Source organism: Hakea prostrata, chromosome 5, assembly GCF_041222555.1.
Source record: "Hakea prostrata isolate BN-2017 chromosome 5, UWA_Hpros_2, whole genome shotgun sequence".
NCBI classification, from domain to species: Eukaryota; Viridiplantae; Streptophyta; class Magnoliopsida; order Proteales; family Proteaceae; genus Hakea; species Hakea prostrata.
The window spans coordinates 4,264,871-4,290,397 of NC_142604.1; the positions used below are offsets into that span (position 1 = coordinate 4,264,871).

Genomic DNA, 25,527 nt, shown 5'->3' on the forward strand with positions numbered 1-25,527 from the left:
TGTTTCTCTTGTTTAGCTTTTATCATCTTATTGTGTGAATATATGAATTTTCTTTATGTCTGCTCGTGAGTCGCATGGTTTTGAATTGGATGCGAGCTTTTTGAAATTGTAAATCACATTTTAATTCTTGATCTCAACTTAAGATTAATCTAACGATTTCCTCGATTTGATTCAAAATCTATTTCAGTTTTTGGTGCATGGTTTCAGCATCCTGCTGAGATTTTGTTAGCTCTAAGTTTTTGGTTGGATTCTTCTTGTTTTTTGAAATGCCATGATCATCATATTACTTGATATTGTTTAGATGAACTATTCGAAATCATTACTTGATATTGTTTGGATGAACGATTTGAAATCTAATTCAAACTCTATGGTCATCATATTACTTGATATTGTTTAGATGAACTATTTGAAATCATTACTTGATATTGTTAAGATGAAAGATTTGAAATATAATTCAAAATCTATTTCAGTTTTTGGTGGTTGGTTCCAAGCATCCTGATGGGATTCTGTTAGCTCTTGATTGTTGTTTTTTGAAATGGTATGGTCATCATGTTACTTGATATTGTTTAGATGAACAATTCAAAATCTTATGTCACTAACTAAAATCACAAAACGGAGAAAGGGAAGAAGAGCTGCTTTGAGGGCAGCAAACCTCCTAGAATTCAAAAGAGTAGAAGAGAAGTTTAGTGTCCATTGCGTAACCCTTTACATCTCTATACAAGGACTCCTACCCCATTTGTGAGACCACTCTGACCCTAACAGACTCTCAAAATGACCTTACAGTCTAGACACTTTCTAACAATTAACCCTCCCATAAACACAACCTACTGACCATACCCTCTTATACCCACTTATTACCCTTACCTATATATCAGATTCATAACATCTTATGCATTTCTGTGGTTTTTTAATACGATCTTAGAAGCTGTCATTGATCATTGATGCACTTGATCTGTCAAAGGTGCCTGTTATATTATGTATTTCTGTTAATGACATCAACTGGACATATGAGTTCAAGTTTTCTGGCCTCCGCTTTCTATTTGGGCATTGATATTCTAGAGAAACCCAAGTGATATTGTAGAGAAATCCAATAATCTTCTTTATTGAACCAGCAAGTAACTATCAAATCAGAAGGGAATGGATAATTTTCTGTGGGTAGGTTTTGGGATGACAAAGATTTAACAAAAATCTAATGGGTTGATTTAAGGTAACAAGGATCCAAGGGGAAGAGCTAGGATAGTGTCCGTGAGATGTTAGGGTTTGAACTATCTCCCATGGGATGATTTTGAGAGACCAAAAATCACCAGAGGGTTGAAAGAGAATAGTGTGGTTTGATCTTGGGAGGAGAAGGTTTCAACAAAAGTAGTATGGTGTGGTTAGGGAACTAGGGATGATGAAAAAGGGATGGATCAAGAGATGGAAGATTTCTTGGGTTTCTTGAACTGGATCTTGGGCTATCTTTCTTGAATATTTTCTTTCTTCTCGTTTTTCTTTCTTTTCTTCTGTTGTTCTGTCTTAGACTTGCGGCACTTGCCGCAAGTTAGAGAAAGGGAAAGAGAGGGGGCTGAGAGAGAAAGAAAGGGGAGAGGGGGCGCCACAAGGGTTGGGGGAGGGGTTTAAGGGTGTCACAGGGGGGGTTTGGGGAGGGTTTCTAAGGGGCTGCAATGGGTGGCAAGAGGGGTTTTGGAGGGTTGTGATGGGAGGGAGGGATTTATAGAGCCTTAAAGGGAGTAAAAGGGGGGGGGGGAGGCTGCAGGTGAGGGAAGGAGGATGAGGTGCTGTACTTACTTGGGGAGGCTGCTGGAACTTAGAGATATGCTGCTGAAATTGAAGAAAGAAGCCTCAAACTCTGCCATGGCCCTCCCAAGAAAGCCATGACTTATTTCACACAAGTCTCTTAATTCTTTATTCAATTCGGTCTAATTTTACAATGAGAGGAGTGGCCTATTTATAGCCTTACATAAGGAGAGAATGACTTAGACTCTAACTAGGAAATAAAGATTTACTCAACTGGGGTTTCCTTTGTGGACTAGGATGCCTCTCACACTTTTAAGTAAATAAACACCACACAATTTAAGAAATTTAACTTATACTAAAAGACCTAATTATCCACAAGGAATCTTTATTTAAAATAGATCCCTAGTGGCACTAGTGCTCATTTAACTGACTCAAACAAGGAACTAAGAACAGGTTTGAACTCCCTAAATTAAAGTAATTAACTAAGAGGGGGAAATAACCAAATTGCCCCTACAGGGGTTTGCCCAGCCCATAGTTCTGAATAGGGTTTTGGCCAGGGGGAGTTTTGTGCTTACTTCACTACTCTCTACTTTTATTTTGTTATTTTATTAGGTATCTAGTCCTATTTAAAATAGAAGTCCCTTCTTATAATCTATTTCAAAGTTGAATACTATTAAGAGTTGTCTAGTAAAGGCTATAATGCCTATGCTTGTAACCAAATCAGTTTTTGATGAATAAAATCATTGAGTTAAAGCAGATATTAAGGGATCAGGTGGCTTACTAGGCACAGGGAAGGCCTACGGCAGCTTGGTTGATCAGTTCTGTTCCCTCTGTTCTTCATCCTGTTCTCCTAAAATTGGTAAGCATTCATCCCTAACTTCCCCCCATCACCTCCCCCCATCACCTCCCCCCATCTTACCCCTGTAATTCTTCTTACTCTCCTGTGGCACCCCCCCCCCCTTTCTTCCCCAAAACCCTAGATCCTATATCTCCCAATTCTGACTAGAGAAATCCCTCTCCTTTTAGGATCATCATCCCCATATCTTCCCTCGCACTCAACTTCAAGTAGCTGCCCTAATCTTCCCTTGAAACCTTAGAAATTGAAACACTAGTTATCTCAAAAGCCTAACCCTAGGAATTTTGAATCTGAAATTGAGAACAATCAGGATCAGGTTCCAGTTCAAGCTCCATAACCTGATATCCCTTTGGCCAAACCCTATATTTCTACCCTAAAACCCTAGGTCACCGTAGAGTTTTGAAACCCTAAAATTTCTGCTGGTTCTTTTCTAGATACTGAAAATTGGACCTCATTTTGTGTCTACATCATCTCTTCTTGTGCGTAAGCCTCTTGTAGACTCCCCAATGAACAGACATATTGTTGTTACTTGGGCCTAGACACCTCTTTGGTTTTGTCCCCAGGCTTCATTAATCGAAGGATTCTTCCCCCCCCCCCCTCCCGTTTTTTCTCCCTTTGGGTAAAATATTTTCTTATTCACCCAAAAACAAATACTCAGTGATCACAGCTGCAATGTTTTGCTTCCATAAAGTTGACATTAACTTTGCTGAAATGCTCCTTCCTACTAATTTCTATAATCTTTCTTGGAGTTCCCAAATTCCCACATGGAAAACAATACCTTTCTCTTTCTTGTAGATTGTTTGCTTCTTGGCTTTTGAGCTGTAATTGTGTAATTCCCTTCTATCAAACTCAACTAAATTAGCCTTACATTTAAGCTCCTTGTTCTTTTCAATTTGTTCTTCTTCCCGGTTCTACTCAAGTTTTACCCTAACAGTAACTTGGTCAAGAGACCATCGTTGATTTCAGAGCCACCTTAAGAAGACGGTAACTTATGAATACAATAGCAAACAATAAATTCATTGTTAACACAAGTCAATTTGGTCGGCTACACGGGTCCAACAAAAAAGTAACAGAAAATAGACACAACCTAGCAAATCAAGAGAATCTCAGTTACATGGGTTTGCTACATGGATCCTTGGCCACTAGAAGGCTCTGCTTGAGGTCATAATTGGAATATGAATCAGAATCTCCCTTACAGTTATTTTAGGCCTGCTTCTAATTCTTTTACCTCCAGTTAGGTTCATATGTTGCTCCATACGGGGGCCACCCTAGGCCTTTGTTGAACATGACCTATCATCTCAAATGACTCTCTCGCAGCTTGTTGTCGATTAAAATAATTCCCATGTCAGCTCTAATACACTCATTACTAACATCCCTTTTAGCATTCTTGTTTCTGCTACGCATAGCTTTTCAGTATGAGACTTCTTAATTGCCCGACATTCTTTGGTTGATTCTGCTATGGGAATTATTTACTCATTTATGGTAGATATATTTTTAATTTCTCATCTTCCCTTTCTGAAAAATTAAGATAATTTGCCTTAAATTTACTTCTTGCTCCCCTCATCCTCCAATGCATATTTTTGTTTAATGCATTCCAATCAAGTGATGCATTATCAAAGGAAGAATAGACTGTATAGAGTTCAGAAGAGATAAGTGAGAATGCGATTCTTGCATTGATATTCATCCATGATTTAATCTATTTGCAAGATAGCCAAGGTAAATATTTGCCATAAAACAAGAGTACATATTATGTAATAATATAATATAACAGTATGATAGGAGAAAAACCCAGATTAATGCATCTTTTATGTGCTTCTTGCAGTAAAGACTGTGGGGTGTGGGGAACCCTAGCTTCCTCCATTGTAATCTTCAATCATAACCCCTTTCTGTTTTTGTGGTGAATTGGTTCTTGATTCTTTTCTGATGAACTAATCATTCAAAATTCTTGATTGTTTTTCAAATTTGACTTGTTTTTAGTTTTTCTATACCATACCTGAAATTGGCATTTAGGGTTGAAACAAACTGTCTCATGAGGCAGCATCTATGGTTTCTAAACTTTGAATTTTTGTTTTGTTTGCAATTTTGTGAATGATGCATGTATGCTATATATTGAGACAATGTAGTTGTTCTTCTCATCTTAGATTGCTTATCGGTAAGCCTTCCTCCTTATTGTAGGAACATGATGCTGAGTGCAGTTAGTGGCATCGTTGAGTATTTCTGGAGACTCTACAAATCACTATGTAGAAAGTTCGACGATACATTTGTTATCATGTGGGAATATCATCCTGCTGGTACTCGAATGTATCTTGTACGCAGAAAGTTCAATGATCAGTTGGAAAACCCTTTCCCAATTATATACCATCCAGAACTTTTGGAAGAAAGAAAAAGAAGCTGAGGGCAACTTTGGCGCAATACATAGTGTTCCATGTGCATGCTGCCGTTTTTGGAAGGTCAGAAGGAGGGTAAGAGGAGCTCGAGACAACTTTGGTGAAGAAATGGGAGCTCAATGTTTATGCTGTGGTGCATTGAGAGTGGCAAGAGTGAGCGTGCGTAAGAGGAAGCCTGACCTTGGACTGTGTATTTTTGGAAGATGCACCCCCAGAATACCAGAAGATAGGATTGTAGTGAAAGGTCTTAAAAGAGGCGCATGATACCAAAGAAAGGATTGACAACTCTGATTGGAGCCTTAGAGGTAAGGGTGGTGAAAAATGGGACAACATTTGATGAACTCATGGACTACTCCATATCAAGAGGATCCTCCATTAATCAATATAAGGTTCCAAGGTGCGTCAAATTTACACATATCTTGTAGCTTCTGAACTCTAAGGTTCTCTCTTCACATTTTAGCCCTGCTTGTCCTAAGCAAGTTCCAAGATGAATGAATGCGGTGCTAGATGTTCTTCTTTGTCTTCTTAATTTATCAATTAGTCTCTTCGAGAAAGAAGAACGTCTAAAACAATCTAGGGGAAAAAGGAATTCATCATGAAGTTGTAAATTTCTTCTGAACTTTACTCGTTGCAATGAGAATTAGAAATATTAAGAACCAGTATAAAATCGAAATATACTGATTAATACCCATGAGTACATAGATCATACAATTTTCATGGTGCAACATTTCTTTTACCACAAACCTTAAGACAAAACTAGTCCATTAATGAGCCATAGTAGTAGGAAGGAATTTTTAAAACAAGAAAACCTAACATTTGCAGTATTATTTAAAATTTTCATTGCATCAGATTTCTTGGAGCTAATCATGGTGGGAGATCTCACGAGAGAGTTGGGATATCTCACTTTGAGATCTCGCCTATCTCACCCTGGATCTTGCTAGAACTCTTAATTTTTGTATTTTTTTTGTTGATTTAAGCTGGATTTTTACTTACAACTACTCTTAATACATTTACAACATTTTGAAGTTCAATCATTCTCTGATTATGGATTTTTACTTACAATACTTCTGCCACTTGGTGATCTCACTCGTTTAAATAATCAAATTATGGATTACATGATCTGAAATATTATATATATATATATATTTTTAGGTGGTAGGGAGGAAGGGTTAGGTAGAGTTCGGATCTATGTTCGTTTCATACATTTATTTAAGAGAAGAATTCATTTTATCATAATTTAGAGGTAAGCCCCTCCTCCCTAATATGTAGTATGTAGTAGAGGGGAGAGGAGCATAGACCTTTACCCAGATAGGTAGAAGATCTCAACTGGCCTACCTAATTTGAAATTGTGAAGAGCATTAGGCTTTACGACCCCTTGAGAAAAGATATCAATGAGGAAATGAGCTGGGTCTATAACGGTTTTCATGGGCCTTTGTTTCTAAGATTGGAAGAGGCGATTTTCTGGAAAATAAATTTTGGGCAACAACTGGCAGAAATTCACACAGCAGGAATAGGCAATCGGTAGTAAATATTTGTAAGTGTTTTCAAGGAAATTAATGAAACATTTTCATTCTTTTAATAAATAAATAAATAAAAGGCGATCGTTGAAGAAATTTTCAAATTTTGTTTTTTGGTTAACGTTTAATTTGGGTTTCAGTCTGCTATTTTGAGAGGTAGTTAAGATACATGTAAACATTGAAGAATTCATGGGTAAATTTGGAATTACTCGCACCTAGGACACCGGGCATGAAACACCTTTTGCCGTGAATTTTGGTCATTTGGGTAAAAGGCGAACCAAAACATAAGTCGAAATTCAAAATTACAAAACAATATTTCGCATATATCACTGAATCGACCGATATATTGCCAACATATCAATATTTTGCCTATTTCTTGCAATTTTTGAGTGATTTCTCTCGCGACTTTATGGCAGAATCTTCAGGGCTAATGGACAATCTTACCAATTTTATCCCATTGATTCAAGACTAAAAAGACAACGTGCCAATTGTGATTAAGGAGGAGAATCTAAATAAAATAATTTCTGAAAATAATTCAAATTAGGAAGACACTTTATTAGGAGGATCATCCTTTAATCAATACAAGTTCTAGTAGTCCATATTTCTGGTTTGCAGTATGTTTTTGCATTGGACAGTTGTGTGCTTTTTGACCTGAATATGAGATTGCTATCGGTTTCTATGGATTATACTAGACTTTTAGTGGGGATATGTTGATGGGGTCAATGTTTGCGTTGTTAGTTCATAGGGCCAATATTTGGATAGGTCGAGTTTGAAGGTTCAGATATTGCATTAATGTGGGGAAAAAAGTCACCACTAATACATTCCCTCATATTGTTACAAAAAAATATTTGGTTTTTTATGAGGAAAACTACTATTGTTCTCTGTATTTTGATTTTATTATTATTATTATTATTTTATTTACTAAAATTCTGTTTACTCTAGCTTTTAACTTTGTCTACAATTATTTATGCCCCTACAATTAAGTTTTATCGGTTTATTTTTACTTTTCTTTTCAAAATTTCTAATAACCTTATGCTTTTATATATATATATATATATATATATATATATTGGTAGTGAGAAATACGGGGTCAAAACAAGACCCAAAAAGAACAAAAAAGATACTACACTGGCTTAGGCAGTAGATCTGCCCTAAGTAACTCCTTCAGATTTACAGAAGGGTCTTAAATAATCAACGAATTACTATCCAACGGAAGGACCATTCTCGAGCACCAATCAACAGCTTTATTTCCTTCCCTACCCACATGGGTAAATCAAACATGTCCATGCGAGTGGTAGCGGAAATTATGTCACCATATTTTCCATGAAAACTCCCATTTGGCTTCAAATGAGATATAGCTTGCAATGAATCTGATTCCACTTGGAGTGGCCACGCCCCTAGATTAAGTGACATATGAAGCCCTTCTTTTATCGCCATCAGTTCTGCCTCCAGCACATCACTACAAATAACCTTCTTAGAGAAGCCTTATATTTTTACTTATTCTTTTGTTAAACTTACAATACTATTCGTAATTAACTATGAGAAAAAAATTAAATATAAATCCGTTTCATTTTCTAAACGGAAAAATAAAAATAAAAATAAAAAAAGAAGTGATTAAATAAAATTTAAAATAGAAACTGAAGAGGAAAGAAGATTAAATTCAACTCAAGTTGAAAATTGAAAATCACATAGTATATTTTCCACTTAATGCTTAAATTCTCTCAGTTTGTTACTTTCTTCTTCTCTCAGAATATGAGAATTTGCAAATCCTCTATAACGACATATATAGTGGTTAAGAGGAGTAAAGTTACATCAATTTATTTTAGAGTAAATTACAAATTGCATGCTTTAGTAGGGCTTAAACTCTAGGTTGCATGTTTTAGTGCCCTAAATTACAGATTACATACTCTCAAAATTACAAGTTGCACGCACATAACTTTCCATTCAAGATTTTGTTATGTCACAAATGAAATGTCCATATTGCCCTTAGTTCATTTGAATGTGCAATTACTGTTAAATTACGTAAATACTTCCATACACCTCATTTCAAAATTTTCAAGTACAATTACTTAAATACCTTAAGAAGGGTAAATTGCCGAAATAAGAGGATCAGCGAATTTAGGTGGATTTGGCAAAGAAGAAGGATTTGGGAAAGAATTCAAGATTGGAATCTGTAGTATTCAAAATTTTGAATTCCCATAGTAGGTATTGGTTGACTAAAGTGATCAGAAACTGAGAAAGGAGAGATCGAGAGTTTCTACAGATATTTAAAGGATTAAGGTTTTCTGCAGATTCACAAATTCACAATTGGGGTTTCAATTTTGGTTTTGAAGCACGAATTCGTCATTTGGTGTTTTGATTTTGGTTCTGAAGCGTGAATCCATTTGTTGTTACTACCTAAGATTCAATAGCGTATTATGCGAGGCTTGAATCACATCAAGCATGGTTTGATGAGACTGTGGAGATATACTGAAAGCTGAGGCCAGCTTGAGAGGGATCAAGAGGCATATAGGTTGGTGAAGACAATGAGTGAATTAAAGATGGGGGTATTTTGGTAATTTGTTTTTGGAGGGTATTTGAATAATTGAACCTGTAAATTTGAAATGAGGGGTATGAAGGTATTTAATTTAACCATCAAAAGGGTATTTAAGTAAATGAACATTTCAAATTCAAAATGAACTGTATGGGGGTAGTTATGTCATTTGACTTTAATGAGATCAATATGGACATTTCACTCATGTATTAATAGAATTTTATACCGAATGTTAAAAATGTACAACTTGTCATTTGGAGAGTGTGCAATTTGTAATTTATGAATGTTAATATGTAGATGCAAGCGTTAGAGCTGCCAGAGGTATTGAAGAATCAAGGCATCTGTAGATGAAATTATGTTATGAGATTGCTTCATCAGCACGTCAAGGGAAATATCCGATCCTATTCACAGGTTAAAAATGCGTCTTCTTCGTTGAAATCCGCTAGAAAGGTAGGAGATCAGAAGTTGAAGCAATCAGAAGAGTGGCTTAGGAAATTAGTTATGTTCTTGAGCTATTGGGGTCTCAATTAATTGGCTTTTACCTTTCATGTTTTGTTTTTACTTCATCTACCTGAGGATTCCTCGAGAGTGTGTATGATCACAAAACCTATAGAAATGAAGGTATTGAGTGATTTGAAGAGGAAAATTTCTGTAGGGAAGTCACCACTCAGAATTGTAAATGCAAACTATACAATCTATTTATAAAATGATTGGAAATTTTCTACATAATTTTAGGTTCAATTAATTTTGGGACAAGTGGGTGCAATGAGACTTCAAGTGGAGGACACAGCAACAAGTGAGAGTTAACGTGGAGCAGATACAAACCAAACGTGCCTTGAATGCTCTGCCATGCATGAACTCCTCTTATGCCACTTGCCTCTCTTATTAATTGATACCATTATCATTTCCTGCTTGAGTTCTAAGCATCTTTGAAAAAGAAAAACTCAAAATCACTGTTTCAACAATGTCTACCATCACTTCTTTGTCGACGCCGCTCGGCACTGCTGCATGCGAGAAGCATGCAAAGGTGCTTAACTTCATTGAAGATATGACCAAAGATGCCAAAGCCATTCAAGAGAAGGTTTTAGCCGATATCCTCTCACAAAATGCCGACACTGAGTATCTCCGCCGATACCACATCAATGGTGCAACCGATTCCGACACATTCAAGTCGAAGGTACCAGTCATTACCTACGATGATATCAAACCCGATATCAAACGCATTGCCAACGGTGATCCTTCCCCAATCTTCTCAACTCACCCCATCTCTGAATTCTTAATTAGTTCTGGAACATCGTCTGGTGAGTGTAAGCTCATTCCTGCAACTCAACAAGAGCTGGATCGTCGTCTAATTTTTCACAGCTTTTCTACTCCTCTCATAAACGTGTGAGCACTGTGTAACCTTTCCCTTACAGCATTTACTAACAAAAGTAGTAGTGCCATTGCCCAAATGGTGTTGTTACATGGTTTTCTGTTGTTATATATAGGTACTTTCAAGGCTTGGACAAGGGCAAGGCTCTCGGTTTCCTTTTCGTCCGACACGATTCTAAGACACCCGGTGGGATACCGGAACATACCGCCGTGACAAGCTACTACAAAAGCGAGCAGTTCAAGACAAACCGATCCGACCCTTACAGTGTCTACACCAGCCCTTATGAAGCCATCCTCTGCTCCGATTCTTTCCAAAGCATGTATACCCAGATGCTATGTGGCCTTTGCCAACACAAGGAAGTTAACCGGTTGGTCACTGTTTTTCCATCTGGTCTACTCTGGGCGATCCGATTCCTCCAACTCAACTGGCACCTGCTCGTACATGACATTAGCACCGGGACTTTGAATGCCAAAATCACCGATTCGTCCATCCGAGATTGCATGTCTGGAATACTGAAACCCAACCCTGAACTCGCCCGTTTCATCACTGACGAATGCTCCAGTGGGAACTGGGAAGGAATCATAGCTAGAATCTGGCCAAACACCAAGTATATTGCCGTGATGGTTACAGGTTCAATGGCCCAATACATCCCAAACCTCCATTACTATAGCGGCGGATTACCACTGGTAACCATCCCTTATGCTTCTACTGAGTGCTACTTTGGTGTCAACCTTAAACCAATGTGCAACCCGTTAGAGATTTCCTACACATTCCTGCCTAACCTTGCCTACTTTGAGTTCCTCCCTCAAGAACCCACATCGTCCACCAAACTGGTTGACCTGGTCGACGTGGAAGTTGGTAAAGAATACGAGGTTGTGGTCACTACGTACAGTGGTCTTTATAGGTACCGAGTTGGTGACATTCTCCGAGTCACTGAGTTCCACAACTCAGCTCCGCAGTTCTATATTGTTGGGAGGCAAAACGTCTTGTTGAGCATTGACGCTGATAAGACCGTTGAAGCCGATTTGCAGAGAGCAGTGGAGAATGCATCGAAGTTGCTGCTTAAGTACAACACGACCGTGGTGGATTACACGAGCTGTGCTGACATAGAAAACATTCCAGGGCATTACGTAATATACTGGGAGTTGCAGGTAAAAGACCCAGAGAACACCTCCAGTGATAAGGTGATGCAACAGTGTTGCTTTGCCATGGAAGAGTCGCTAGATTGGGTCTACAAAGAAGAGAGAGCGGTGAACATGATTGGAGCCCTAGAGATAAGGGTGGTGAAAAATGGGACATTTGATGAACTCATGGACTACTCCATATCAAGAGGATCCTCCATTAATCAATATAAGGTTCCAAGGACTGTCAAATTTACACACATCTTGGAGCTTCTGGACTCTAGGGTTCTCTCTTCACATTTTAGCCCTTCTTGTCCTAAACAAGTTCCGAGATGAATGAAGACGGTGCTAGATGTTCTTCTTTCTCTTCTTAATAATTTATCACTGAGTTTCTTCGAGAAAGAGGAATATCTACCAAAAAGAGAAGAAAAAAATCCAGGGAAAAAGGAATTCATTGTGAAGTTGTAATTTTCTTCTCAAGTTTACTCGTTGCAATAAGAATTAGCAATATTAAGAACCAGTAAAAAATTAAAATGATTTCTTTTTTAGATGAAGTAGAAATATATCGATTAATACCCACAAGTGCATAGATCATACAGTTTTTCATTGTGCAACATTTCTTTTAATGAATCATTATAATAGGAAGGAATTTCTAAAGCAAGAAAACCTAATATTTGCAGTACTATTTAGTAAGTTGTAAAAACGTAATCAGAAAATTACAATATTATTTAAATTTTTTATTGCACCAAATTTCTTGGATCTAGCAGCATGATCGAAAATTGCAATACTACTTAGAATTTTTATTGCATCAAAATTCTTGGATCTAGCATTAAGTAAGTTGTACGTGATCTTGTGCTTGATGTAATTTTCATTGTACCAAATTTCTTGGATCTAGCATTAAGTAAATTGTATGTGATCTTGTGCTTGATCTAAACCAAAGCGTAATCAAAAAATTACAATACTATTTTGAATTTTTATTGCACCAAATTTCTTGTGGATCTAAGTTGTACATGATTTTATACTTGTTCTAAATTAAAATGTATTCATAAAATTGTAATACTATATAGAATTTTCATTGTACCAAATTTCTTGAATCTAGCATTAAGTGAGTTGTACGTGCATTAAGTGAGTTGTACGTGATCTTGCACCAAATTTCTTGGATCTAGCATTAAGTAAGTTGTACGTGATCTTGTACTTGATCTAAACCAAAATGTATTCAGAAAATCATGGCTTCTAAAAATTGTCGGTTCTTATCCATCCCATGCTAATTACTTGGAAGGAATTTTCCAAAATAGGTCAAATATCCACTCTATTTTGTTCAATTGTGGATTAAAAAACCCCGCATACATTAAAATGGACAGAGAATAGCATTTAAATTAAATACAGAAACATAAATACATTGTTTAAACTGACTTTGTCCAAAATTATAGTGATTAAGATGAACTCTAGGGCTAAAGCAACAACATAAGGTAATGACAACCCTTATATTCGAGCTGATTCAACAACTCTAGGGCCAGATCCAGCAGATTTAAGCTCAAGCAACAACAAACCCAGTCCTTTCTGTGGTGCAGCAGGAAGAGCACAAAGGCCTTTAGTTTACTTTTTGGACCAAGAGCACAAAGTCCCTCAGATGCACACGATATGATAATATCAGCTCTGTAGCAGGACTTGTAACGTGAGCCATCTGTGAAACTGTGTTACTGTTCCACCGTTTCATATGGTTGGACACTTGGCAACAAGTTTATTAAACGTGGAGGACACCATTAATGTTGCATGCTGCATTGCCAGTAACGCCTTAATTTTGCCACAGTGCTGCTGCACTTATCAGTGTCTCGCACCATCTCCTTCTTTTGTTTTCTGCGTTAACTTCTTCGTCCATTACCAGCTTATAATCTTGCCAATACCTCGCTCAGAATCGCACTGTCTCAACAATGGCTACCCACATATCTCTGTCGACGCCGCTGGGCGTTGCCGCCTGTGAGGAGCATGCGAAGCTGCTTAACTCCATCGAAGATGCGACCAAGAATGCCAAAGCCATCCAAGAGAAGATTTTGGCCGATATATTGTCCCAAAATGCCGACACTGAATATCTCAGCCTATACCACCTCAATGGTGCAACTGATCCGGAGACATTCAAGTCCAAGGTACCCATCATCACCTACGAAGATATCAAGCCCGAGATCCAACGCATCGCCAATGGTGATCGTTCCCCAATCCTCTCAGTTCACCCAATCATTGAATTCCTCACTAGGTTTGCTTGCTTATCCTCTCATTTCACCTTATAACTTTCTTCTTTGTCAAGGTTCAATTAATTAGTTACCCAGAAAATTTTGCAGCTCTGGAACATCATGTGGTGAGAGAAAGCTCATTCCCACAACTAAACTTGAGCGGGATCGCCGTGGAATTCAACTAATCCTTCCCATACCTCTCATAAACGTGTAAGTACTATATATATAACCTATGCAGAAATGGTGTTTGCATGGTTCGATCCCACTGATGAAACCCTAGATTTTGTCTTCTAAATCTGTTGTTTCAGGTACTTTCAGGGCTTGGATAAGGGAAAGGGACTCTATTTCTATTCTATCAAAGCTGAAATAAAGACACCTAGTGGGTTGTTAGCACGTCCAGCCCTGACAAGCTACTTGAAGAGTGAGCAGTTCAGGGTGAGAGCAAATGATCCTTCTGATGTATGTATCGGACCCTACGAAGCCTTTGTTTGTTCCGACATTTATCAGAGCATGTACACACAGATGCTATGTGGCCTCTATCAGCGAAAAGAAGTCTTCCGAGTCGGCGGCTTGTTTGCCTCTAGCCTAGTTAGATCGATCCGATTCTTCCAGTTGAACTGGCAACAACTTGCTCATGACATTGCCACTGGGTCCTTGAATCCCAAAATCACCGATTCGTGCCTCCGAGATTGCATGTCTCGAGTCCTCAAACCCAACCCAGAACTCGCTCGTTTCATCACTGACGAATGCTCCAGTGGAAACTGGGAAGGAATCATAGCCAGAATCTGGCCAAACACCAAGTATGTTGATGCAGTAATCACAGGGTCCATGGCCCAATACATTCCAGCTCTCGATTACTTCAGCGGCGGATTACCGTTAGTGTCCAACCTTTACTGTTCCTCCGAGTGCAACTTTGGCATCAACCTGAATCCAAAGTGCGAGCCCTCCAAGGTTTCCTACACAATCATGCCCAACTTTGCCTACTTCGAGTTCCTCCCCCTGGAACCCAAATCGTCCACACCGAATGATGGCGGATCACCACCCCAACTAGTTAACCTCGTAGATGTGGAAGTCGGTAAGGAATATGAAATTGTGGTGACCACGTACGGCGGTTTTTATAGGTACCGAGTTGGCGACATACTCCGAGTTAATGGATTCCACAACTCAGCTCCTCAGTTTCAAATCATGGGGAGGAAGGATGTTCTTTTAAGTATCGACTCGGATAAGACTAACGAGGTCGATTTGCAGAAAGCAGTAGAGAACGCGTCGGAATTGCTGCGAGAGTACAAAACGACGGTGGTGGATTACACAAGCTATGCTGACACGAAGAGTATTCCAGGGCATTACGTGATATACTGGGAGTTGATGGTGAAGGAACCAGAGAAGGCGCTGCCGAGTGATGAGGTGATGGAACAGTGTTGTCTTTCTATGGAAGAATCGCTGGATTCAGTTTACAGACAAGGGAGAGTTGCAGAGAAGTCGATTGGAGCATTGGAGATAAGGGTGGTGAAAAGTGGGACATTCGATGAACTCATGGACTACGCAATTTCAAAGGGAGCTTCTATTAATCAATACAAGGTTCCAAGATGCATCAAGGCTACACCAATCTTGGAGCTTCTCGACTCTAGGGTTCTCTCCTCGCATTTTAGCCCTAGGCTCCCTCAATGGACTCCAGAACGACGATGGTGATTGAATAATTTTGTTTTGTTCTTCCTCTTCTTGGTTACTGATGGGATTAGAGCAATCACTCACCCAATTGGAATCATGCACAATCAAATAGAAAATAAATCAAAGGTACAAGTTACCAGATAAAATAAACCACAGAGGCACAGGTCACTAGATTTTACATGGTTCAGCTGAGTACATCCACTTACCTGTACATTACTCAAGATATTTCTCAATATTTTGATTCTTACAACACTCCAGGAATATCAATTCTTACTCTAGTCTAAAATATGGTATTCCAACTCCAGTCTAAAATATATGATATTCAACTCAGACAATGGCAGACAAGCACCAACTTGATAGGTTATATTATATAATAATAATTCAAGTTTATCAAATTACATCAATAATCTAAATTTTTGATCTAACCTAAAAAATAATAAACAAAAAATTGTGAATATGGGTTATCTCAACTTGTGTAAGATGTAAAAAATAATAAATACTTAATTTTTTTTTCAACCTCCAATTCTTCTTTCTCTTTTCAATACTTTTTTACCTCCCATTCTTCTTTATCATTTCAATATTTCTCAGTTTTCCCTTTCTTTTTAAACGCAGCCTTGGGGCACAACAACCCCTTTCTTTCTTGAATATAGACAATAATATCCATTTTTTTCTCTTTTCTTTTTTTTTAAAAGCAGGCAACAACATTTTATCTTTATTATCTTCTTGAAGTTCACAACAATTCCCTTTTCGTTATCTTTTTCAACTGTAGAATATCTTTCTTTTCCTTTCTTTTCCTTCCCCTTCTCTCTCTGGTTTGGCTAACTTTTAAACTTGATGTAATATTTTCCATTTCTCTTTTAATCACTATTATAGTTCTTAATTTGAATTGTTCATATCATCTCGACCATCTCATTAAGTTGTTAAGAATGACTAACACCCAACTTGATTCGAACCCCTTATAGTTCTTGATTTGAAGTGCTCATATCATCTCAACCATCTCACTTAAGTTTTCAAACAATGACAATACCTTCATTTTCAGCCAATGAAACAACACACCTCTTCCCTTGGATGGATAGAGGGACAACCGGGCGGAGAAGATTTATACTACACAAAATCGGGGGTTTGGTTTTTCGGATTCTTTGCCTTGGATGGTGGAATGTGAAATCCCCTGTTCAATTATCTTTACTTCTTCACTACCCTACCCAATTTGCTGCAACTATTGCATTTTAATAAGAACGGTGAATAAAAAAACATTTAGGAGGTTGGGAGGGGAGAGCGGCAAAGAGATCAGATAAGAACGGAAGATAATTATTGAAAACTATGTGTCGTAGGGACCTCAAATCTTACCAAAAATATATGAAAACGACCTCGAACTGAATGCATGCATGATACATCATTTTCAGACCAGAACTAGTTGTGAGTCATCTGTAAAACTTTTTAACTGTGCTCTGTTTTGTTATCGTTCTTTACTTCCCATCCTTCTCTTCCCTTCTCCTCAGCAGTCAATAAATGAGGCTGGAAGGGTAGAGTAATTTGAAAGAACAGATAAGAACCGACCAGAACGAGGAAGAAGTGTCGATTCAACTGTTTCTAATGGTACCACATGCATGCAAAACAAAATCCACGTTGAATTAATTGGGATATAGAGAAAAATTGCTGCGCCGCCCTTCAATATTCCTTCCTTATCCCCTTGGCTCATATATATCAATGAATACTGCCATATTCTACTTGCCTCTAGCTCCTTCTTTCCTTGTAGGTTGTCTGTGCTTTGGTTCATCTATTGATAAGGCCATATCCTGTAACTTAAACAACCTTGCTTCAACCCACAACTCTGCCCTTACCACTCCTCATCACTCCCCTGCTCTCGCCTCCTTTTCTACGTTGATGGCTGCAGTCACACCTCTGTCGACGCCGCTGGGCACTGCTGCCTGCGAGGAGCATGCGAAGGTGCTTAACTTCATGGAAGATATGACCAAGAATGCCAAAGCCATTCAAAAGAATGTTCTGGCTGATATGTTGTCCCAAAATGCAGACACTGAGTATCTCCGCCGACACCACCTTAATGGTGCAACCGATCCGGAGGCATTCAAATCCAAGGTGCCAGTCATCACCTACGAGGATATCAAGCCTGATATTCAACGAATCGCCAATGGTGATCGTTCTCCGATCTTCTCAATTCACCCCATCTCTGAATTCCTCACTAGGTTTGCTTGCTTATCCACTGAATTTCTCTATCACAAACTTTCTTTATAAACGCTTAATTGATTAGTTTCCGAAAAACGTTTGCAGTTCCGGCACATCATCCGGTGAGAGAAAGCTGATGCCCATAACCCAACAAGAGCTGGATCGCCGTCTATATCTTCATATGCTTCCCATCCCTCTCATAAACGCGTGAGTATTATATAACAATTTCCCTGCAAAAACGCAAAACGGTGTTCACGGTCTTCCATTGGTTGTTGTTGTTGTTGCAGGTACTTCAAGGATTTGGACAAGGGGAAAGGGTTTTACTTCTTTTCTGTCAAAGCCGAAACGAAGACAGCCGGTGGGATATTAGCACGCCCAGCCCTTACAAACTACTTCAAGAGCAAGCAGTTCAAAACTAGGGCAAGTGACCCTTACAATGCAAACACTAGTCCCTATGAAGCCATTGTTTGCCCTGATATGTTCCAGAGCATGTATACACAGATGCTATGCGGCCTCTATGAGCGAAAGGAAGTCCTCCGAGTCGGAGCCGTGTTTGCCTCTAGCCTTGTTAGATTTATCCGATTCCTCGAACTCAACTGGCAACAACTCGCCCATGACATCGCCACTGGAACCTTGAATCCTAAAATCACCGACCAGTCCATCCAGGATTACATGTCTCGAATCCTCAAACCCAACCCTGAACTCGCTCGTTTCATCACCGACGAATGCTCCAGTGGGAATTGGGAAGGAATCATAACCAGAATCTGGCCAAACACCAAGTACCTTGATGCGATTGTAACGGGTTCCATGGCTCAATACATTCCAGCACTTGAGTACTTAAGCGGCGGATTACCAATCGTATGCACCTTTTACGCTTCCTCTGAGTGCTACTTTGGCATCAACCTCAAGCCACTGTGCAAACCCTCGGAGGTTTCCTACACAATCATGCCCAACCTTGCCTACTTCGAGTTCCTACCCCAGGAACCAGCATCGTCCGAAATGGTTGACCTGGTCGATGTGGAAGTAGGTAAGGAGTACGAACTCGTTGTCACCACGTACGGTGGTCTTTATAGATACGGAGTTGGGGACATAGTCAGAGTCACTGGGTTTCACAACTCGGCTCCACAAGTCCACATCGTTGGGAGAAAGAATGTCCTGTTGAGTATTGACGCAGACAAGACCGACGAAGAGGATTTGCAGAAAGCGATAGAGAACGCGTCGGAGTTGCTGCGAGAGTACAAAACGACCGTGGTGGACTACACCAGCTATGCTGACACGAAGAGCATTCCGGGGCATTACGTGATATTTTGGGAGTTGACGGTGAAGGACCCGCAGAACGCTCCAAGCGATGAGGTGATGGAAAAGTGTTGCCTTGCCATGGAAGAATCGCTCGATTCAGTTTACAGACAAGGAAGAGTTGCAGAAAAGTCGATCGGAGCGTTGGAGATAAGGGTGGTGAAAAGAGGGACATTCGATGAGCTCATGGACAACGCAATCTCAAGGGGAGCGTCCATTAATCAATACAAGGTCCCAAGATGCATCAAGGCTACACCAATCTTGGAGCTTCTCGACTCTAGGGTTCTCTCCTCGCATTTTAGCCCTGGGCTCCCTCAGTGGACTCCAGAACGACGATGGTGATTGAATAATAAGAAATTAAAAAAATCAATTAATTTCCGTTGTTCTTCCTCTTCTTCTTGGTTGCATAGCTAATGATCGGGATGCATGACATGTCAACAAAATCAACTGTGTAATGCAAACTTAAATATCAGACCGGAAGAAGATGCAGAAAAGTTTGGATTGATTCAAGTTTTCAGGTCAATATTGAAGACGATGCAGAGGAGTTCGATTGATTTAGGATTTCAGTTTTTTTTGTTTGATTATTAAAAGTGAGTACAAATAATACCAGTTTGGTTTAACCATCTTGTTCATTCCATCCAAACCACTCAAGGGTTCAACACAAACATTGTACGAAAATTGAACGGCTATGATTAGATTTTGTGACACGCGGCCCACATCCGGAGCGAATTAGATAAGTATACTTGATAAATGTTAGACTAAACTAGTTTGCTTCAAGCTCCCTTATCTTTGCAAACAGTACTCATATACAGCATTGGTTTGGAGGACTGAACCTTGTCCAGGTGAGCTCCTCCCAATCCCTTTGGGTCCAAACTCCTACTGGTCTGTCTCGTCTAACCTTCTATGTTGGGATCTTTGATAACTCAGTTGTTGGCCATCAGAATTGGCTGGAACTTGGAGAAAAGATTCTTCCCACTGCCTACCCTATTTGACCCTGTTTTGGTAGTCATCTCATGGCCGGTTTGGTAATTTCTACTCTCAGAACTCTGTTAGCACCTTTAGTTGGCCATGCCAAAGCCCTATATGCAGCCTTGATTCTGCAGCATTACTTGGCTGGTTGCTGAGAACCAGACAACCTTCTAAATCTGATATTGAACTTGGTTTACACTGTGTTACTACGGTCAACTGGTTTGCCATTGTGTGTATTGGGATTAGTTAGCTTGCTATTCTAGCTCAAATTAGACAACATATTGGAAAGAAAATTGAATCGTATTTGTGGGTGTTTGACCCAGACGATGGATGCCGGGGAAACCCATCTCTTGGAATTTTGTGATGGTCAATCTCTTCAGGAAAATGGAAATAACAGCGTTGATGGATTTGTTGTCCATTCGTCATGCCTAAGAAGAGATAGGGTGAAGTCGTTGGTACATGTGAACTTTGTTCAGGTTGGTGCGATACACCATCCTGGAGATTGGTTCTGGTCGTGTTGAATGTTTGATTGAGATTGGAAAGTTCTCTTCTAGTTGGAATAGCAGTAGTGACGACAATTAGATGGGTTGAAAATCTGTGTTCGACTCTTGGTGCTGGCTTCTGCTGCTGTTGTGGGTACAAAGTCCTAGGTGCTGGTGCAGGGATTTGCTTTGTTACTTGGATATGAGTAGAACTAAACTACTGATGTAATTGCTTGAATAAGCTTCGAGTCTTGACATAGCTTACTAATTTGCTTAATACATAGCTCTTATCTGACATCAATGTTTACATGGGTATTCTTATTTCCTAGTTTTTCCTGTTGACACTATACAACTGGGAATAGTTGGAATTCTGTCCATTGTTCTTGGTACATCCTTGTCAGTAAGTACTTGTGTGCACTGTGAGCATCACATACACCATACTTTCTTTTGAGTATTTTCCTGTGAGTTTCCAGTCGAGATCATTTATTTTTGTGTTGGGCGAGTTGAATTCAACCAGTTACCAGTGTTAGTTAATTGCCAGATCTGTTCCCGGATTCAATCTGATGTCTGCTCTTCACCACATCCTCCCTTTGCCCCTTGGTCATTTCATAGCTGGGTTGGCTTGGTTCTGGCCATGTTGATAGGACTGGCTTAGTCTGGGAGGAAAAGACATCAAATAATTACCTTCCCAGCCCCCAAAAAATGAAGAGATAACACCCAGGGTTTGTTTGGCTACATGAATTCAAGGATTTGAAATGAAATGGAAATTCAAATCTATGGATTTATGGTTCAAAAAGTTAACTGATTGGATAACCTCAAATCTATAGTAAAATTCCATCAGATTACTCCACTTGAATCTGCAAATTTCATCCATATTATACTTAGAGTTGAATCTATGGATTTCACCCCATACTCAATAGTTGGGTAAATTCACATTTTTAGGTGAAAAAGTGTTTCATGAATCCATGAATGTTTTATAATCAAACATGTGAAAATATACTCAATAGTTGGGTAAATTCACATTTTTAGGTGAAAAAGTGTTTCATGAATCCATGAATGTTTTATAATCAAACATGTGAAAATATACTCAATAGTTGGGTAAATTCACATTTTTAGGTGAAAAAGTGTTTCATGAATCCATGAATGTTTTATAATCAAACATGTATAAATTTTCAAATCATGAATGCAAGAATTTCAAATACCTGGATTTAAATAACCAAAAATTTTGTTGAGAGTGGGATTTGAACCCACGCCCTTTCGGACCAGAACCTTAATCTGGCGCCTTAGACCAACTCGGCCATCTCAACTTGTTGTAAAGTTTTGTTGAGATACCATTAAAACCTGATCAAACGGGCCACTAGAATTATGAATGGGTGCTGCGCTGAAATATACACTGCCACTGCACAGCATCTCAGTCTCGAGTCAGCCCCGCTTTCCTTTTGATATTTGAGAATGGAATCTGAATTCTTGAAAAGGGTGGAGATTTTGTGTTCTCCTCATATTGTGCTGCTTCTGTAACACACACAAGTGCCATCTTCATCTATGAAGAAAAAAGCCAACTCTTTAGAAGGTATCGGCAGCAAAAGAAAAAGCAAATTCCCCTCCTGTTGCTGCCCTATCTTTTGACCATTTCTAAGGAAAGGCCTCTCTCATTGAGTATACCATTTCGGGTGAGAAGTATTATGTTATGAATGGAATTGATTCTTACCAAAAGAAAGAAAAAAAAAGAATGGAATTGATTTAAGTGCTTAAATCCGCTCACTACCTTTGCTTAAGAGGTAGAGAAGATATCGAAATCAGTGGAAGAATATCAGGTTTAGATCAATTACTAGACTATGAAAATTGCTCTCTGAGCTTCCTAAAGACTGAACTTCAGGTGGGAGGCTGACATGAGTTGAGTTCCCTCATCACATTTTCAAGGTAAAACTTTTCTAAACAATTTCATAAGTTAAATCCTTTTTAAAATACAGTAGACCAAGAAATTTTTTTCCCATTAATTTATGGTTTGAGCCCAGTTGAAAAGCCTGAAACAGTTGCATTTACTTAGGATTTCACAAACCTTAAGTTGAGTTTCATTCATTTTTTGGGGTATGAGAGCATGGGGCAGTGGGTTTGGGAAGCAGATCAGGGTGGGTCATGAAGAAGCACACACAGGTAGGATGGCGTTGAGGTAGTATTACTTTGCCAGAAGTAAGCAGCAGAAGGATTGAAGGAGGGTATCTTAGTGGTCATCAAATGACATTAAGTACTTTTACCACATGAAAACAACTAATTGAGTTACAGTGTGTTATTAATTATTATGAAACATGAGGGATTCATTTAAATATTTAAAACAGAGCTACACAGAGTATCTTATTAGAAATCACGGGTTTAAATGTTTAACTATGATTAAGCTTTATCTTGAAAAAGACCCAGGTAAGCTTTCCCAAAATTTTACCTGATGCAACATTCGTCCATCACTCATGATCCTAAACATTTGGACCCATTTATTTAACAGTAAAAAAAGCTGTTGGCATACAAAATTACCCTTGCCCCTTCCTAAAACAATGAAATCTCATTAATGTTGACGCCTTCTATGCTCAGAATCTACACAACCAATAACTAATCTTCGTTGGTTAAGATATTTATAATCCTCTTTCTCGACGATGATCACTATATCGTTTGTTTTGCAGATCTCAGTGTCTGAAGATCTGAACTCTAAACTATGGTCATGGGCTCTTGGCGAATGAACTAAGACAGACCCAATGAAATGCAGAAGACGAATTAACCCAAAGGCAAGATGGGATTAAACGACTGTCCTACCTTTCCCAGCAAAGGTAAAATTTCTGTCCATATTGATGTTTTGGCGTGCACTAGCACTGATCCCACAATAGCATCAGGACCACACTCACAAACAGCTGAAATTTCATATACTGACCTAGAATTCCCAAACAAACGATTTTAAATGTTTGCACCAATCTTTACATAATAAATGTAATCCTTCTCATTCATGCAATGAGGCAAAATGGGCAATCTGTAAATGCTGCATACACATTGCAGCCTCCCTCTCTCTCTCTCTGCCTCTCTCTGAACAAAGAGGACCACCATGGTGGGCAGGATCTCACAGAAAAGAACTGATGTGGATCAATCATTTCATGCAACACCCACAAAGCTTAGTTTAATTACCTAGTCCAAGAAGCTTCTTCATCTTCCTCTTCTCCTTTCAGCTTTTCCTTATTTTCAACAATGAGGAAGCTGAGAATTCAAATTGAGCACAGACAGAATAAATAACTGGTTATTATTCTTCTCATATGTATTTATATAAACGATAAACTGATCTTCACCTCATACACTACACACAAAACTAGCAAAACCCAGCAGAGTTTACTGACTTACACTAATTATTAGAAGAAAGAAAGAGAGATTTATATAAAAAGAGGGGACAATGAAAATCACACTGACGCTTGGGATACCTTGCCTATCTTGCTCTCTGGGTTCAATGCTCCACCTTGTCTAGCATCAACACTCGCTGCACTCACTGTTTGGTACTGGGGCACCATACCTCCCGGCGCAGTATAGTATACCTGCCTTCCTGCACTATCATACCCCATCTGTGGATACCCTGTCTCAGCCGTAATTCCCACAGGCATTCCTCCGGCAGCAGCAGTTGCTGGTGGCGCTTGTGGTTGCTGTTGCCTTACCAATCCAACCCCTCCGTCGGTATATGCTCCCATCCCCATCTTCCCTGGCTGAGGTTGTGGTGGCTGTTGGGGTATACCGTACATAGCTGAATCCCGATAAACATCTGGTACCATTCTCGGCGGCATCGCGTAATACCCTTGCTGACCCATCTGATTCGCCATCGGCCGCATTGTCGGCGGCTGCGCCTGGTACATCCCCGCCGGAGTGTGCATCACATAAACTGGTTGTTCAGCTCCGGTCGCCGCAACTCCTGAAAGGGCAGGGGCAGGAGCATATCCTCCAGCAGTCAGGTGCCTCTCTTGCCAGTAAGCCGCCGGAACCGACATCGTCGCCTGAACAGGGGCTGGCTGTGGAGCCGACTTCTCAGGAACAGGTTGGACATAGTATTCACCGGCATATGCCCTAGGGAGGCTCTCCTCGCTCTTCCTCTGGAAAACTGGTTGTTGTTGTTCTTGGTTAGCGAACTGCAATCTTTGAAGCTCATGAATCTTGCTCTGGATCTCCGCAGAGGTCATCTGTTCTCCTCCCCCAATATGCCGATCTTCTCTGGTCGAATCTGACAGAGAAGAAACGTCACTGGGAGGAATCCCCGAAACGGCCGTTTCCGGGGTAGATTCCTGCAAATTAGTAACAGCCGGAGCCGGAGGAGCTGATCCTTTATCCAATCCGAAGAGAAAATCGGGGTTGGATTGCTTAGCAGCGGCCGCAGGAGGCGAAGTTGAATCAAGAGATCGGATGGGCAGAGAATTCAAAGCGTCCACAAACCAGTCGGCTTTGGGCTCAGAAGGATTGGAAGGGTTTGTCGGGAAGAGGAAGAGGCGAAGACGAGCAGGCTTAGCAGAGGCGCGGTAAAGACGATCATACTCGATCATCATATGCTCGAGATCCTCATCGTTGGTAACGGAGATTAGGGCATCGAGGTCTTCACCTGGAAGTTGATACTTGAAGCAGACATCAGTGTCGCAAAGATTCGAAAGCTTGTTGATGAGGCCATTGAATCTGATATTCCGGTCAACAGCGAGGATCTTGGTGTCGCCACCGACGTAAGCAAGCTGGTTATCGTGAGGGCGAGGCTGGATCTTACCGCCATAGCTGCACATGAATTTCACCTTGTAATTGGGAGTCTCATCCCAGGGTTGATTCTCCAGATCGATTTCACGCGATCGAGGAGAAGAGTCGCCGGAATCCGGATAAGAAGAATAGGAGTGATTCTCCATCTACAACGGATGAGAAGAGAATCCTTGAAACTATGGAGAGGAAGAAATCCAGGTGGTGTAGACCTGAGTCAGGGTTTAGAAGCCGTCCATGGCGAGGGGAGGAGTGGTGGTGAGGGTTCGCCGGCGTCTCTTGCGGCGGCGGTGGAGGGGCCAAAGTGAGGGCTGAGCAGTTTACAGTGAGGATTTGCGTCTTTAGAGTAGAAGAAGAAGAAGATGGATGTTGTGTGTCTGTATATTATTTGTCTCTGAGTTCAACTTTTGGGGAAGTTTCTCTTTCTT

The 25,527-nt window shown here is 39.8% G+C and overlaps 4 protein-coding genes and 1 non-coding gene across 5 annotated transcripts; 3 read left to right on the top strand and 2 right to left on the bottom strand.

The window, feature by feature from the left end:
* The first annotated feature begins 9,994 nt into the window (after positions 1-9,994).
* On the top strand, positions 9,995-11,927 carry LOC149014518 (putative indole-3-acetic acid-amido synthetase GH3.1). The gene is made up of 2 exons (XM_089156391.1): positions 9,995-10,416; positions 10,518-11,927. The coding sequence occupies exons 1-2, from the start codon at positions 9,995-9,997 to the stop codon at positions 11,857-11,859; spliced, it is 1,764 nt and encodes a 587-aa protein (XP_089012517.1). The 3' UTR covers positions 11,860-11,927.
* Positions 11,928-13,051: 1,124 nt separating this feature from the next.
* Positions 13,052-15,451, top strand: LOC149014519 (putative indole-3-acetic acid-amido synthetase GH3.1). Its single transcript, XM_089155913.1, has 3 exons — positions 13,052-13,774; positions 13,860-13,961; positions 14,060-15,451. Exons 1-3 carry the CDS (start codon positions 13,455-13,457, stop codon positions 15,438-15,440), a joined length of 1,803 nt encoding a protein of 600 aa, XP_089012039.1. The 5' UTR covers positions 13,052-13,454; the 3' UTR covers positions 15,441-15,451.
* Positions 15,452-17,181: 1,730 nt separating this feature from the next.
* LOC149014520 (putative indole-3-acetic acid-amido synthetase GH3.1) lies at positions 17,182-19,593 on the top strand. The gene is made up of 3 exons (XM_089155632.1): positions 17,182-17,623; positions 17,709-17,810; positions 17,891-19,593. The coding sequence occupies exons 1-3, from the start codon at positions 17,304-17,306 to the stop codon at positions 19,239-19,241; spliced, it is 1,773 nt and encodes a 590-aa protein (XP_089011758.1). The 5' UTR covers positions 17,182-17,303; the 3' UTR covers positions 19,242-19,593.
* Positions 19,594-21,576: 1,983 nt separating this feature from the next.
* Positions 21,577-21,657, bottom strand: TRNAL-AAG (transfer RNA leucine (anticodon AAG)). The gene has a single exon. It is a non-coding gene; the product is annotated as a tRNA-Leu (tRNA).
* Positions 21,658-23,273: 1,616 nt separating this feature from the next.
* LOC149014522 (uncharacterized) lies at positions 23,274-25,527 on the bottom strand. The gene is made up of 2 exons (XM_089156837.1): positions 23,803-25,527; positions 23,274-23,584 (listed from the first exon to the last, which is right to left on the bottom strand). The coding sequence occupies exons 1-2, from the start codon at positions 25,246-25,248 to the stop codon at positions 23,570-23,572; spliced, it is 1,461 nt and encodes a 486-aa protein (XP_089012963.1). The 5' UTR covers positions 25,249-25,527; the 3' UTR covers positions 23,274-23,569.